At 39.1% G+C, this 12,456-nt stretch overlaps 1 protein-coding gene across 1 annotated transcript in view; it reads left to right on the forward strand.

The window, feature by feature from the left end:
- The window catches only part of exog (exo/endonuclease G), a 10,176-nt gene extending 2,957 nt beyond the window's left edge, over positions 1-7,219 (forward strand). The window contains exons 3-6 of the mRNA XM_084102659.1: positions 1,559-1,698; positions 2,508-2,584; positions 3,572-3,686; positions 6,594-7,219. Of these exons, the coding sequence (XP_083958785.1) occupies positions 1,559-1,698; positions 2,508-2,584; positions 3,572-3,686; positions 6,594-7,046 (785 nt within the window). The 3' untranslated portion in view covers positions 7,047-7,219. The remainder of the gene's footprint in view (positions 1-1,558; positions 1,699-2,507; positions 2,585-3,571; positions 3,687-6,593) is intronic.
- The last annotated feature ends 5,237 nt before the right edge of the window (positions 7,220-12,456 follow it).

The following is a 12,456-nucleotide window of genomic DNA, read 5'->3' on the forward strand; positions in this document are numbered from 1 at the left end:
CCTGTCGGGTCAAAAGTTACTGGGTGAGTCTGGTCCTGTCGGGTCAAAGGTTACTGGGTGAGTCTCGGCCTGTCGGGTCAAAGGTTACTGGGTGAGTCTCGTCCTGTCGGGTTACTGGGTGAGTCTGGGCCTGTCGGGTCAGAGGTTACTGGGTGAGTCTGGTCCTGTTGGGTCAAAGGTTACTGGGTGAGTCTCGTCCTGTCGGGTCAAAGGTTACTGGGTGAGTCTGGTCCTGTTGGGTCAAAGGTTACTGGGTGAGTCTCGTCCTGTCGGGTCAAAAGTTACTGGGTGAGTCTGGTCCTGTCGGGTCAAAGGTTACTGGGTGAGTCTCGTCCTGTCGGGTCAGAGGTTACTGGGTGAGTCTGGTCCTGTCGGGTCAAAGGTTACTGGGTGAGTCTCGTCCTGTCGGGTCAGAGGTTACTGGGTGAGTCTCGTCCTGTCGGGTCAAAGGTTACTGGGTGAGTCTCGTCCTGTCGGGTTACTGGGTGAGTCTGGGCCTGTCGGGTCAGAGGTTACTGGGTGAGTCTCGTCCTGTCGAGTCAAAGGTTACTGGGTGAGTCTCGTCCTGTCGGGTCAGAGGTTACTGGGTGAGTCTCGTCCTGTCGGGTTACTGGGTGAGTCTGGTCCTGTCGGGTCAGAGGTTACTGGGTGAGTCTCGTCCTGTCGGGTCAGAGGTTACTGGGTGAGTCTGGGCCTGTCGGGTCAGAGGTTACTGGGTGAGTCTCGTCCTGTCGGGTCAAAGGTTACTGGGTGAGTCTGGTCCTGTTGGGTCAAAGGTTACTGGGTGAGTCTCGTCCTGTTGGGTCAAAAGTTACTGGGTGAGTCTGGTCCTGTCGGGTCAAAGGTTACTGGGTGAGTCTCGTCCTGTCGGGTCAGAGGTTACTGGGTGAGTCTCGTCCTGTCGGGTCAAAGGTTACTGGGTGAGTCTCGTCCTGTCGGGTCAAAGGTTACTGGGTGAGTCTCGTCCTGTCGGGTCAGAGGTTACTGGGTGAGTCTGGGCCTGTCGGGTCAGAGGTTACTGGGTGAGTCTCGTCCTGTCGGGTCAGAGGTTACTGGGTGAGTCTCGTCCTGTCGGGTCAGAGGTAACTGGGTGAGTCTCGTCCTGTCGGGTTACTGGGTGAGTCTGGGCCTGTCGGGTCAGAGGTTACTGGGTGAGTCTGGGCCTGTCGGGTCAAAGGTTACTGGGTGAGTCTGGGCCTGTCGGGTCAAAGGTTACTGGGTGAGTCTCGTCCTGTCGGGTCAAAGGTTACTGGGTGAGTCTCGTCCTGTCGGGTCAAAGGTTACTGGGTGAGTCTCGTCCTGTCGGGTCAGAGGTTACTGGGTGAGTCTGGGCCTGTCGGGTCAGAGGTTACTGGGTGAGTCTGGGCCTGTCGGGTCAGAGGTTACTGGGTGAGTCTGGTCCTGTCGGGTCAGAGGTTACTGGGTGAGTCTGGTCCTGTCGGGTCAAAGGTCACTGGGTAAGTCATGAGTCTGGTCCTGTCGGGTCAAAGGTCACTGGGTAAGTCATGAGTCTGGTCTGTCAGCACCATCACTCTGATGCTCTTCATCTCTTCATCAGGTCAAGCCGACAGAAAACACTGCAAATTTAAACCGGATCCCGAGATTCCCGAGATCTTCACGGCCCGGAACGAGGATTACCTGAGGAGCGGCTGGTCTCGCGGACACATGGCTCCTGCCGGAGACAACAAGATCTCTGAGGTTCAGGACATTCACAACAATCAAACACAATATATATATATATATATATATATATATATATATATATATTAGGGGTGTAACGATCTCCTCATGTCACGATACGATATTATTGCGATACTCCAAGACAAATGATAAAAGGTTAACAAAAAATGTACTGTTGATTAAAATGCTAAATTTGATATTACATTGTGTGTGTAAATGAATAGGCTTGGACTTAGTGCTGATAACCCAATGCACAGGACAATAGAGACACCAGAATAACAATATTCATGATTCTGAAGCTGAAAACATTAATTAAAGAAAAAGTATTTTTAAAAGTATATATATATAAAAAAAAAAGTATTAATTTGTTTGGTTTGTTTTAGTTACATTTTTAATTGTGCATTTAATCATATATTTCTAATGTAGTTCTGTGTTTTGGCCACTAGATGGCGGTGTGATGAAATAAAAAAAAAAACAGAATATTTATTTTTATATATATATTTTTTATTTTAATATTATTTATTTAAATATAAATGTACAATGAAATGAAATTAATGCATAAATAAGGCATGATATACATGTATTTGTTTATTTCATGCAATACCACAAAAGAACTCATGAAGTACAAACTGAAACACCTTGATATAAAATGTAGTTGATAACAAGACAAATGAGTATATCATGAAATTGAATACATTATGAAATGTTGCAATAAATATAAGAATAATGAATATATTGAGATAATGATTTAATTTAGACTGTTAAATCGCTCAATAAAACAGATTAATTTATTTCTTATTGAAATATTATCATTATTCTGTCCACAGCAAGCGATGGCAGAGACTTTCTATCTGTCCAACATCGTCCCACAGAACTACGAGAACAACGCAGGCTTCTGGAACAGGTGCGTGTGTGTGTGTGTGTGTGTCTGTCTGTCTGTGTGTGTGTGTGAGCGTGTGTGCATGTGCGTGTGCGTGCGTGCGTGCGTGCGTACGTGTGTGTCTGTCTGTCTGTGTGTGTGTGCGCGCGTTTGTGTGCATGTGAGAGTATTTGTGTGTGTGTGTGTGTGTGTGTGTACAGTCAAACCTACATTTATTCAGACACCTTCAACATTTCTCACATTATCACAGTTTATTCGCTATAGTTTAGAAAATGGTACTAAAATATGAGCAGAACTCAGAGTTATGAACTCAGTTGATATTTGACTGGTTTTGTCCGTCCTTCTGTTAGACTGTCTCACACATGAATTATGTTGAATATCTGTCAGCTGTTAAATTTAACTACACAATTAGATAATACCAGTTTAGCTCAACCAATCACCAAGCAATGCTTCATTGTGTTCAGTCTGTGTGTAAAAAGAGCATTAGCAATTAAAGACAAAACACTTCAGCAAAACATGATCAGCTCAAAGTGTCCGAATCATTTTTGGTCCCAAATTTGTATAACTTTACTGGTAGTCACTGAATGAAGAATGTTTGGGTATAATATGTCACAGTTTACTTTATTTTGCTCTCCTCACTTACAGAAATGATCTATAGTGTCCTGATCACACTAGTGAAACAATATAAACAATTATAACTGGTGTCTGAATAATTTTTGGTTTGTATGTGTGTGGTATGTCAGTGTGTGTGCGTGAGTGTGTGTCTGTGTTGGGGTGTGAGTGAGTGTGTGTGTGTGTGTGTGGTATGTCAGTGTGTGTGCGTGAGTGTGTGTCTGTGTTGGGGTGTGAGTGAGTGTGTGTGTTTGTGTGTGTGTCTGTCAGTGTGTGTGCGTGAGTGTGTGTGTGTCTGTCAGTGTGTGTGCGTGAGTGTGTGTGTCTGTGTTGGGGTGTGAGTGTGTGTGTGTGTGTGTGTGTAGCAGCACTCATCATGTGCTGCTGTGCTCCTGTAAGGTTGGAGATGTACTGTCGAGATCTGACTCAGAGGTTCGGTGACGTGTGGCTGGTGTCTGGACCTCTGATGCTGCCGCAGGAGCGCGAGGACGGACACAAGACCGTCTCCTATCAGGTCAAATACAGGCTCATAACACCTCACACATCAGGGAATTATTCATATGCCACATATCAAAATACCTTCAAAATCCTACATTTTTATCAAATTTTGTCTGGTTTCATACCATTTTTATTTTTTGTAATAAAGCATATGAAGGATATTAGTGCAAAAACGAGGCAAATAACACGCACATCATTAAGAAAATGCACACATCATGGGAAAATTATAATTCTTATTATTATAGCATATACCGAAAATATCTTCAAAATCCTACATTTCGATATAATTTTGTCCGATTTTTTTTTGCTTTTTCTTTGTAATAATTTATACTCCTAAAGGAAGTTATCCATAAACACTTTAGTTTCAGAAAGACATGTTTGTCTCTTGATTATTCTGAAAAGTGGAGGCTTTTGAGAAAAGTTTATAAAAAACGAAAGTGTAATGATAATGATTGTCCAGCAGGTGGCGCTCATGCACTTCACAAACTCTCACACATCAGCTGACTCAGTGTTAAACTACACCAAGCCTCTCTTTTCAACCTCAAACTGACATTTAATCGATGATTTCTGCGTGCATCGTCCCTCATCGATCACGCTTTTATATATTAATATAATATTAACGACTGAATGAAAATGATGTTTTGCATAACAGAAATGAGTCCAGCTGGCTTCACAGGGACAGATTTGGTTTTGCGTGTGTAAATGGACACAGACAGGTTCCCCGAGGCTCTGAACTCTTGCAAATGAGCCGAGACAGAAGCCACGTCACCTCCATCTAAACACACACTGCTCTGAGTCTCCGGGGACATGTGTGTGTGTGTGTGTGTGTGTGTGCCGATCCGGTCCCGTTTCAGGGAATTATGTGCTTATTCAGCGAGCCGCCTGATGGGAATTTGGGTAACCGTGAATGTTCAGGCGGTTCTTTGAGAGGAACTCAGTCTAACCATGACAGCTCCAGTTTTGCTTTGTCATTCTGATCTGTAGTTTCATCAGATGTAATAATAATCCGTCTCATTAACCTTCAGCTGATGCTCATAGTCCCGCCTCTCCATCAGCTGTCAGAGGAAGACGGAGATATCAACACAATACATATTCAAAAGATCATTCTGTCATTATTTACTCTGGAGCACAAACAGCAGATGCTTGGCAGAATGTTCATGCTGCTCTTTCTTTATGAATGAGGACAGAAAAAGGCCTGTGTTAATGAGCTCCAGCTCTTCTCCATCTCAGAGTCAGTGTTTCTGAACTCATTGTAGTCTTGAGTTTCTTCCGGGAACGAACACGTCACAATATTCCTCATTATAATAATTCATGCGCAGAATAAAGGGGCGGGGCCTGGTTGAGTGAGTTAGTAGTGTGTTAAACTGGCAGTTATGGAAAGGGGCGGGACTTTCCCAAACACACTCGAAGCGCTCGACCAATCACAACACACTGCTCCAGCCGACCAATCAGAGCACAGTGTGCTTTTCAGAAGGAGGGGCTTCATAGAGACAGGAAGTAAACAGAGCGTTACTGACAGACTGGGAAGAGAGGAGCCGCAACAATGGAGAATATGAGGAGAATAATCAACATTCAAGCAGGAAAACCTGTTCTAGTCGAGCCTGAAACAACATCAAGACTTTGAATAGGGAGTAATATGGATCTTTAAGTCATATATAGTGCACAAGACTACTGTAATGACACATCCATGTTGTCTTTTTTTGTTCTTATTAAAGCCTGACAGTGTTCAACCCCATTCAGTTTTAATGTATGGAAAAGACCATCTGGGAAAAAAAATTAAAAATCTTGTTGTATAAATTTAAATCAAAGTTGAGTATGTTGACAGAACTTGCATGGATGAACTAACTCTTTAATTAAAAAAAAAAAGAAAATCCCAGAATATTTATTTTTATATACTACCATTCAAACGGTTTCTTTCTTTTTACAAGAAATTAAGAGTTTTATTCAGCAAGGATACATTAAAGTGACAGTAAAGACATTTATAATGTCATAAAAGATTCTATTTCTAAATAAATGCTGTTCTTTTCTATTCATCAAAGAATCCTGAAAAATAAAATGTATCAGTTTCCACAAAAATATTAACATTTCAACATTGATAATCATAAATGTTTCTTGAGCATCAAATCATCATATTAGACTGATTTGTGAAGGATCATGTGACACTGAAGACTGGAGTAATGATGCTGAAAATTCAGCTTTGATCACAGGAATAAATTACACTTTACTATATATTCACATAGAAAACAGATGATTTACATTGTAATAATATTTCACATTTTTTACTGCATTTTTGATCAAATAAACGCAGCCTTGGTGAGCAAAAGAGACTTTAAAAACACTCACGACCCCAAACTCAAACACTAGAGTATATACTTACCTTTTATTTATTATATATATATATGTCCATCTTTATTCTGCCGTGTAAATTGCACCAAGCACTAACATTGATAATCCAGAATGGGAAGGTAGTATATATATTATATATATATATTATATATTATGTATATATATTTAAATATATTTATTGAAAAAAACAAAAAAAAACAAGGAACTTAAGAAAATATCTAAAGAAAATACATTTTATATATATTTTAACTACCTTTCCATCCTGGATTATCAATGTTTTTTTGTTTTTTTTTTATAAGATATATTTATTTAAAAAAAACAAGGAACATAAGAAAATATCCAAAGAAAATACATGTTATAAAAATTAAAAAAAAAACATTGATAATCCAGGATGGAAAGGTAGTTAAAATATATATAAAATGTATTTTCTTTGGATATTTTCTTGTTATCTTCCTTGTTTGTTTTTTTTTAACAAGTTATATGTTATATGGTCAGCCTTGGTTATTTTTAAATGTGCTTTATAAATAAATATTGTATAGTATAAAGCAACATTGCTAATTCCTGTTCCCCGCGACAGCTGATCGGGAAAGACGACGTGGCGGTTCCCACTCACCTCTTCAAGATCGTCCTCGCGCAGAAAGACTCGTCTCCAGACTCTCTGGCTCTCGGGGCGTTCGTGGTCCCCAACTCTCCGATCGGATTCGAGCGCCCGCTCACAGACTTCCAGGTGAGCCTGACGGATGTCCAGCGCATGTCCGGCCTGAGGTTCTTCCCTGAGCTGGAGCGGGTGGAGGAGCTGAGGAACCTGTGTGAGGTGGACTCGTGTCGCCTCATGGACTTCACCCAGTTCTCGCTGTACATCAGCGGCCGCAAGGTCTCGAGCGCCAGGACTCTCCCTCGCCTGGAGAAGATCATGACGGAGCTGAAGCACGCAGGAATCCAGCCTGACGACTACCTCAACAACCTCTACCTGGAGAAGAAGCGAGAACTGGTGGAGAAAGAGGAGCGTGAGGAGAAACCTGGGCCGTGAACACTCTGGCTTTTGTTGGATTCGCAGTATTTCAGTTATTGTTTAAAAGTTTCACAGTATTTTAGTTAGTTTAAAAGTTTCACAGTATTTTTTAGTATATTGTTGTTTATAAGTCACTGCTTTACTTGAAATCCTTGTCTAACATTTACACCAATAAAGTGTTTTATTTCTCATTTGTTGTTGTTTTGCTTTCATACATTTATCATCCAGGGCTGTCATAGTGATTGTAAGACCTAGAACAGTCTCGGAAATTAATAAAATCTTTCATTAGTCGATATTAGTGTTATTTTTGTTGATTTTGAGTTTTTTTTTTGTTGTTGTCCAATAACCACTGCCTAAAAGTGGCTGAATTTTGAGTCAGTGTTAATATTAGCCTATTTCGGGGATTTTATGGATCTCGCTTGCTTCTCATTGTTTCATAACTGAGGAACTTTGCAAAATAGACACTGTTATTGAACGAAATTGAGCTTAATAATGACCAGTGTTGTTTTAGTATTATTGAGATATTGTTTTATATATATATATATATATATATATATATATATATATATATATATAATTAGTATATATAATTATATATAAATATATTTTTTTCTTAAAGTTTGTCTTTTTTGTTGTCATTTTTATTATTTTTATTAATTTATTTTTTGTAATTGTTTTCTTTATTATATTTTCTTTATATTTATTATATTTTATTGAATTTAAAATAAATACAAATATTAAATAATAAATATATTATTTGTATTATATTTATATATTGATATATAGTTTATTTATTTTTAATTAGTTTTTAGTTTTGTATTGTATTTTCATTTAAAATGTTCTTAAAGTTTTAGTCTTTTTTGTTGTAATTTTTATTATTTTATTTTATTTTTTTGTAATTGTTTTCTTTATTATATTTTCTTTACATTTATTATATTATATTTTATTGAATTTTAAATAAATACAAATATTAAATAATAAATATATTATTTGTATTATATTTATATATTGATTCATTTTAATTTGAGTTATTTTAATAAAAAATTAAACTAAATGAAACTAGCTGATGTTTTTTCCAAATATTTGATTTTAAATAATTATCTTAATTTATATAGTAAATAATTACATTTTTTATATTTTTTTAGTTAACTACAATAACCATGATTGTCTTTCTGCAAATGAATTGAATTTGTTGAATAATTGATGAATTTTACAACATTAACACTGTTTTTTTCCTGTTTTTAATTTGACACTGCTGTGAAATAATCAGCATTATATAAAGCGCTGTGGAAATCAATATAAATGGTTCCTGTATTGCACTCGCCCAGCTGTCAGTCAGTATACATGTTTCCAGTTATTCTCTGTCTTTATAAGTGACGATAAGATCATTATTGCGTCACAGACCGCTGTAACGCCACAGGTTTCGTCATGAGCACGAGTGTGTGAGCTGTGCGTGAGGGATCTGATGTGATGTGGAAGTGTTCAGCGCTCAGGGTCTCTGTCTGATGAAGCACTGCTCATAAATATCTCTCCTCAGACGCACTGAAGCTCCTGACAGAAGTCGCATGTAATTGCGTCTGACAGAGATTGCGGCGCAGTTAAACACAGATGTGTGTGTGAGTCTGTCGCACTTGTCAGTGTTAGTCTGGGGAAAACCTGCCGTTTTACTGGAGCAGCAGAAGAAATTAACATACTAATTACAGAGGAATTGGAAGTAAGCACTTATATGCATATATGTATGCATGATTTAGTGTTGTGTTTCAGTTATTAACACACACACATTACATCATCAGCATTGAGTTAAATATGACTAGTTAAACATGCGTATATCTGGTTATACCTGAATAATATCAAACATCAGATGCATAAACGTGATTTTTTTATCTTGCAGAAGTGGAGATTGATTCTGTTGCATTGTGTCTGACTCCTGTATTCATATGACCTCTGTGAAATGCTCGTTAAAGGTCAGAGGTCAAGTGAGGCGGGTAAGTGTATCTGACCTTTGACCCCCAGAGCAGTGTCAGAAATCAAATGGGATGTTTTTAACATTGATGATGATCATAAAATGTAAATAAAACAGGGGAAAAAATTATATTAAAGAACGTTTTGTACTTTATGAGGAACATAAATCATTTGAGCCAAATGTTCAGTCTGAACAAGCGTGACTTACTGTGACTGTCAGATCAGCATCACAGACAAAACAGCTGTACATAAATTTAAAATAAGCACTGCTTATAAAGAACGTGCATGAGTTTACAGTCACGATGTCAGATCAGGTCTTTAGTTTTGGAGTCGTTTAGCATCTTTGCCTCGGCAGAGCTGATTTTATTTTTTTATGTTATTTTTAAAGTAAACATCTATTTATATTAGTTACACATGTAATTGCTAGTAGGTTGCTAAGATATGTTCTGGGTGGTTGCTAGGAGGTAGCTAAGGTGTTCTGGGTGGTTGCTAGGAGGTAGCTAAGGTGTTCTGGCTGGTTGTCAGGAGGTTGCCAAGATGATGTTCTGTGTGATTGAAAGGATATTGCTAAGGGGTTCTGTGTGGTTGCTAGGAGGTTTCTACGATGTAGGTGGTTGCTAGGAGGTTGCTAAGATGTTCTGGGTGGTTGCTAAGGTGTTCTAAGTTGATGATAGGTTGCTAAGATGATGTTCTGGGTGGTTGCTATGATTTTCTGGGTGGTTGCTAGGTGGATGATAGGAGGTTGCTAAGGTTTTTTGAGTGGATGATAATAGGAGGTTGCTAAGATGATGTTCTGGGTGGTTACTAGGAGGTAGCTAAGTTGTTTTGAGAGGTTAATAGGAGGTTGCTAAGATGATGTTCTGGGTGGTTGCTAGGAAGTTGCTAAGGTGTTTTGAGAGGTTGATAGGAGGTTGCTAAGATGATGTTCTGGGTGGTTGCTAGGAGGTTGCTACGGTGTTCTGAGCGGTTGATAGGAGGTTGCTAAGATGTGTTCTGGCTGGTTGCTAGGAGGTAGCTAAGGTGTTTTGAGAGGTTAATAGGAGGTTGCTAAGATGATATTCTGGGTGGTTGCTAGGAAGTTGCTATGGTGTTTTGAGTAGATGATAGGAGGTTGCTAAGATGATGTTCTGGTTGGTTGCTAAGAGGTTGCTAAGGTGTTCTGGGTCATTGCTAGGAGGTTGCTAAGGTGTTTTGGTTGGTTGATTGCAGTTTTCTTCCTGTCTTACATGTCAAGATTTTTTAAATCTGTCTCACTCGATATTTCAGATCTCACAGACCTTGATCAGATAGAAATGATGAGAAACGCTCGGCCAGCGTATATAAAAGACTTTAAAGCGTCCTGTTTAACGGTGATATCCACATGAGAATACGCTTCTTTATATGAATAAGTGGGTCGCGTTGAAGGCCACGGATATGTAAATGCACAGGTAACGGATTTGTTTTTCCGTCCAGATAAATCATGTGTGTGTGGTGAAGAATCGCTGCTGTCTGTGTTCAGATGTGTGTGTTGTTAACCCAGTTACACAGAGAGAAATACAGCTCCCATGATTCCGCTGGGCTATTTTCACGGTGTGTTTGCGTCAGCGTTCTGTGAGCGAGACAGTGATCAAGCGCACGACACTTTCTGCAACACACTCACATTCAAAGTTTGTTTGCCAGCAGGGCAATTTTAGCAATCGCTCTCCCCAACAGAAACCCTCTCTAAAGACTTTCTGCTTCTCTGGAAGTCACCTTCCTCCGCTGTTGTGCGGGAACGGCACATTTTTCTCTTGCTTTGCAAATCAGAACTTCTTGTTCCAGAAATTAACATTGATTTTTTTTTTCTTGTAGAAACACTGGGAAGTGGTGATGATGTTCGGTTAGAAGAAGTCCTACAGGTCGAGTTTCTCATTTCTTCACAGGAAAGTTCCTGGTTTAATACAAGCTGTGCTTTAAGTTGTTGATGAATAATACATTTAAAAACAAAAAGACCAATATTTACAGTTACAGTGACACATTGTCTCTGTAAAATAATATATATATATATATTATTCCTGTGATCAAAGCTGTATTTTCAGCATCATTACTCCAGTCTTCAGTGTCACATGATCCTTCAGAAATCACTCTAATATGATGATCTGATGATCAAGAAACATTTATGATTATTACTAAAGTAAGTAATTGCGACTTTTTATCTCATAGTTTCTGACTCATGACTTTTCTCAGAACTGTTTATATCACGATTCTGACTTTATTTCTCAGAATTGTGAGATATAAACCTAGTATTGTGAGATAACAGTCGCAATTACCTTTTTAAAGGAGAACTCCGGTCATTTTTTTGTAAATGTGGAGTGCTGTCAGTACAGAGAACAACGACAAAAATCGGTGTTGCCTACACCGTGTTATCCTCTTTTTAAAATTTGCACCCTGTTGACTTCAATGGGGCAAGTTTTAAACCTGCTTTTAGCCTCTTAACATCCTTGATGTGTCATTACAAGTGCACAGCCAATGTGAGTGATTCCTTCAGAGTGAACACGGTGAATCTGACTGCAGTAGATGTGAAAGATATGAATAAAAATGATGTTAATTCGACCAGAGTCAGTTTTAGAGCGAGTAACGGATGCTTGAGAGAGAGAGAGAGAGAGAGAGTGAGAGAGAGAGTGTGAGAGAGAGAGTGTGTGAGAGAGAGAGAGAGAGAGAGAGAGAGAGAGAGTGTGAGAGAGAGAGAGAGAGAGAGAGAGAGAGAGAGAGAGAGAGAGAGAGAGAGAGAGAGAGAGAGAGAGAGAGAGAGAGTGTGTGAGAGAGAGAGAGATCTCTGGGAAATAGACAGAGTTACAACTTCACTCTGGGCAACACCAGACTAGAACAAAAGGGTTCATATAATTACTTTTATATGAATGAAATTAGTGCATCAGGGAGTTTCAACCTGGCCATAAACACACTATGTAATAAAGCTCGGAGACCTTTGTATGCAATCAAATGCAAATTTGGAAAAACAAATATCACCGCAAGAATTTGGCTAAAAATCTACAATTTTCTGATTACACCAATAATGCTTTACGGAAGCGAAGTTTGGGGCCCGATTTCGAAACCAGAATTTAAAAACTGGGATAAAACTCCCACTGAAAAACTGCAACTGGAATTCTGTAAAATGATTCTAAAAGTTCGCCCAAACACCCCAAACAGTGCATGCAGAGCAGAACTCGGTATATTCCCTCTGAACATTCAAATCCAAAAAAGGTCAATTAAATTTTGGCAGCATTTAAATCAAGCTGATAAAAATTTCATTGCACACAAAGCTCTCCTGAGCAGCCAGCGGGGTTCAGACGTCCACCCCCTGGACCAGCTGGCTCAGAGGTACACGGAGATAAACACAGCCAGTAGTGGACAGAGAGACAGGTACACTGAGCATCAGAGTCGCCACAGACACAATCCTCAGTCTTCAATCAAAAGATTTGAAACTAAATTAAAAGACGAGTATACAGAA

This window comes from Abramis brama (assembly GCF_963993115.1).
Source record: "Abramis brama genome assembly, chromosome: 24".
Taxonomy (NCBI): Eukaryota; Metazoa; Chordata; class Actinopteri; order Cypriniformes; family Leuciscidae; genus Abramis; species Abramis brama.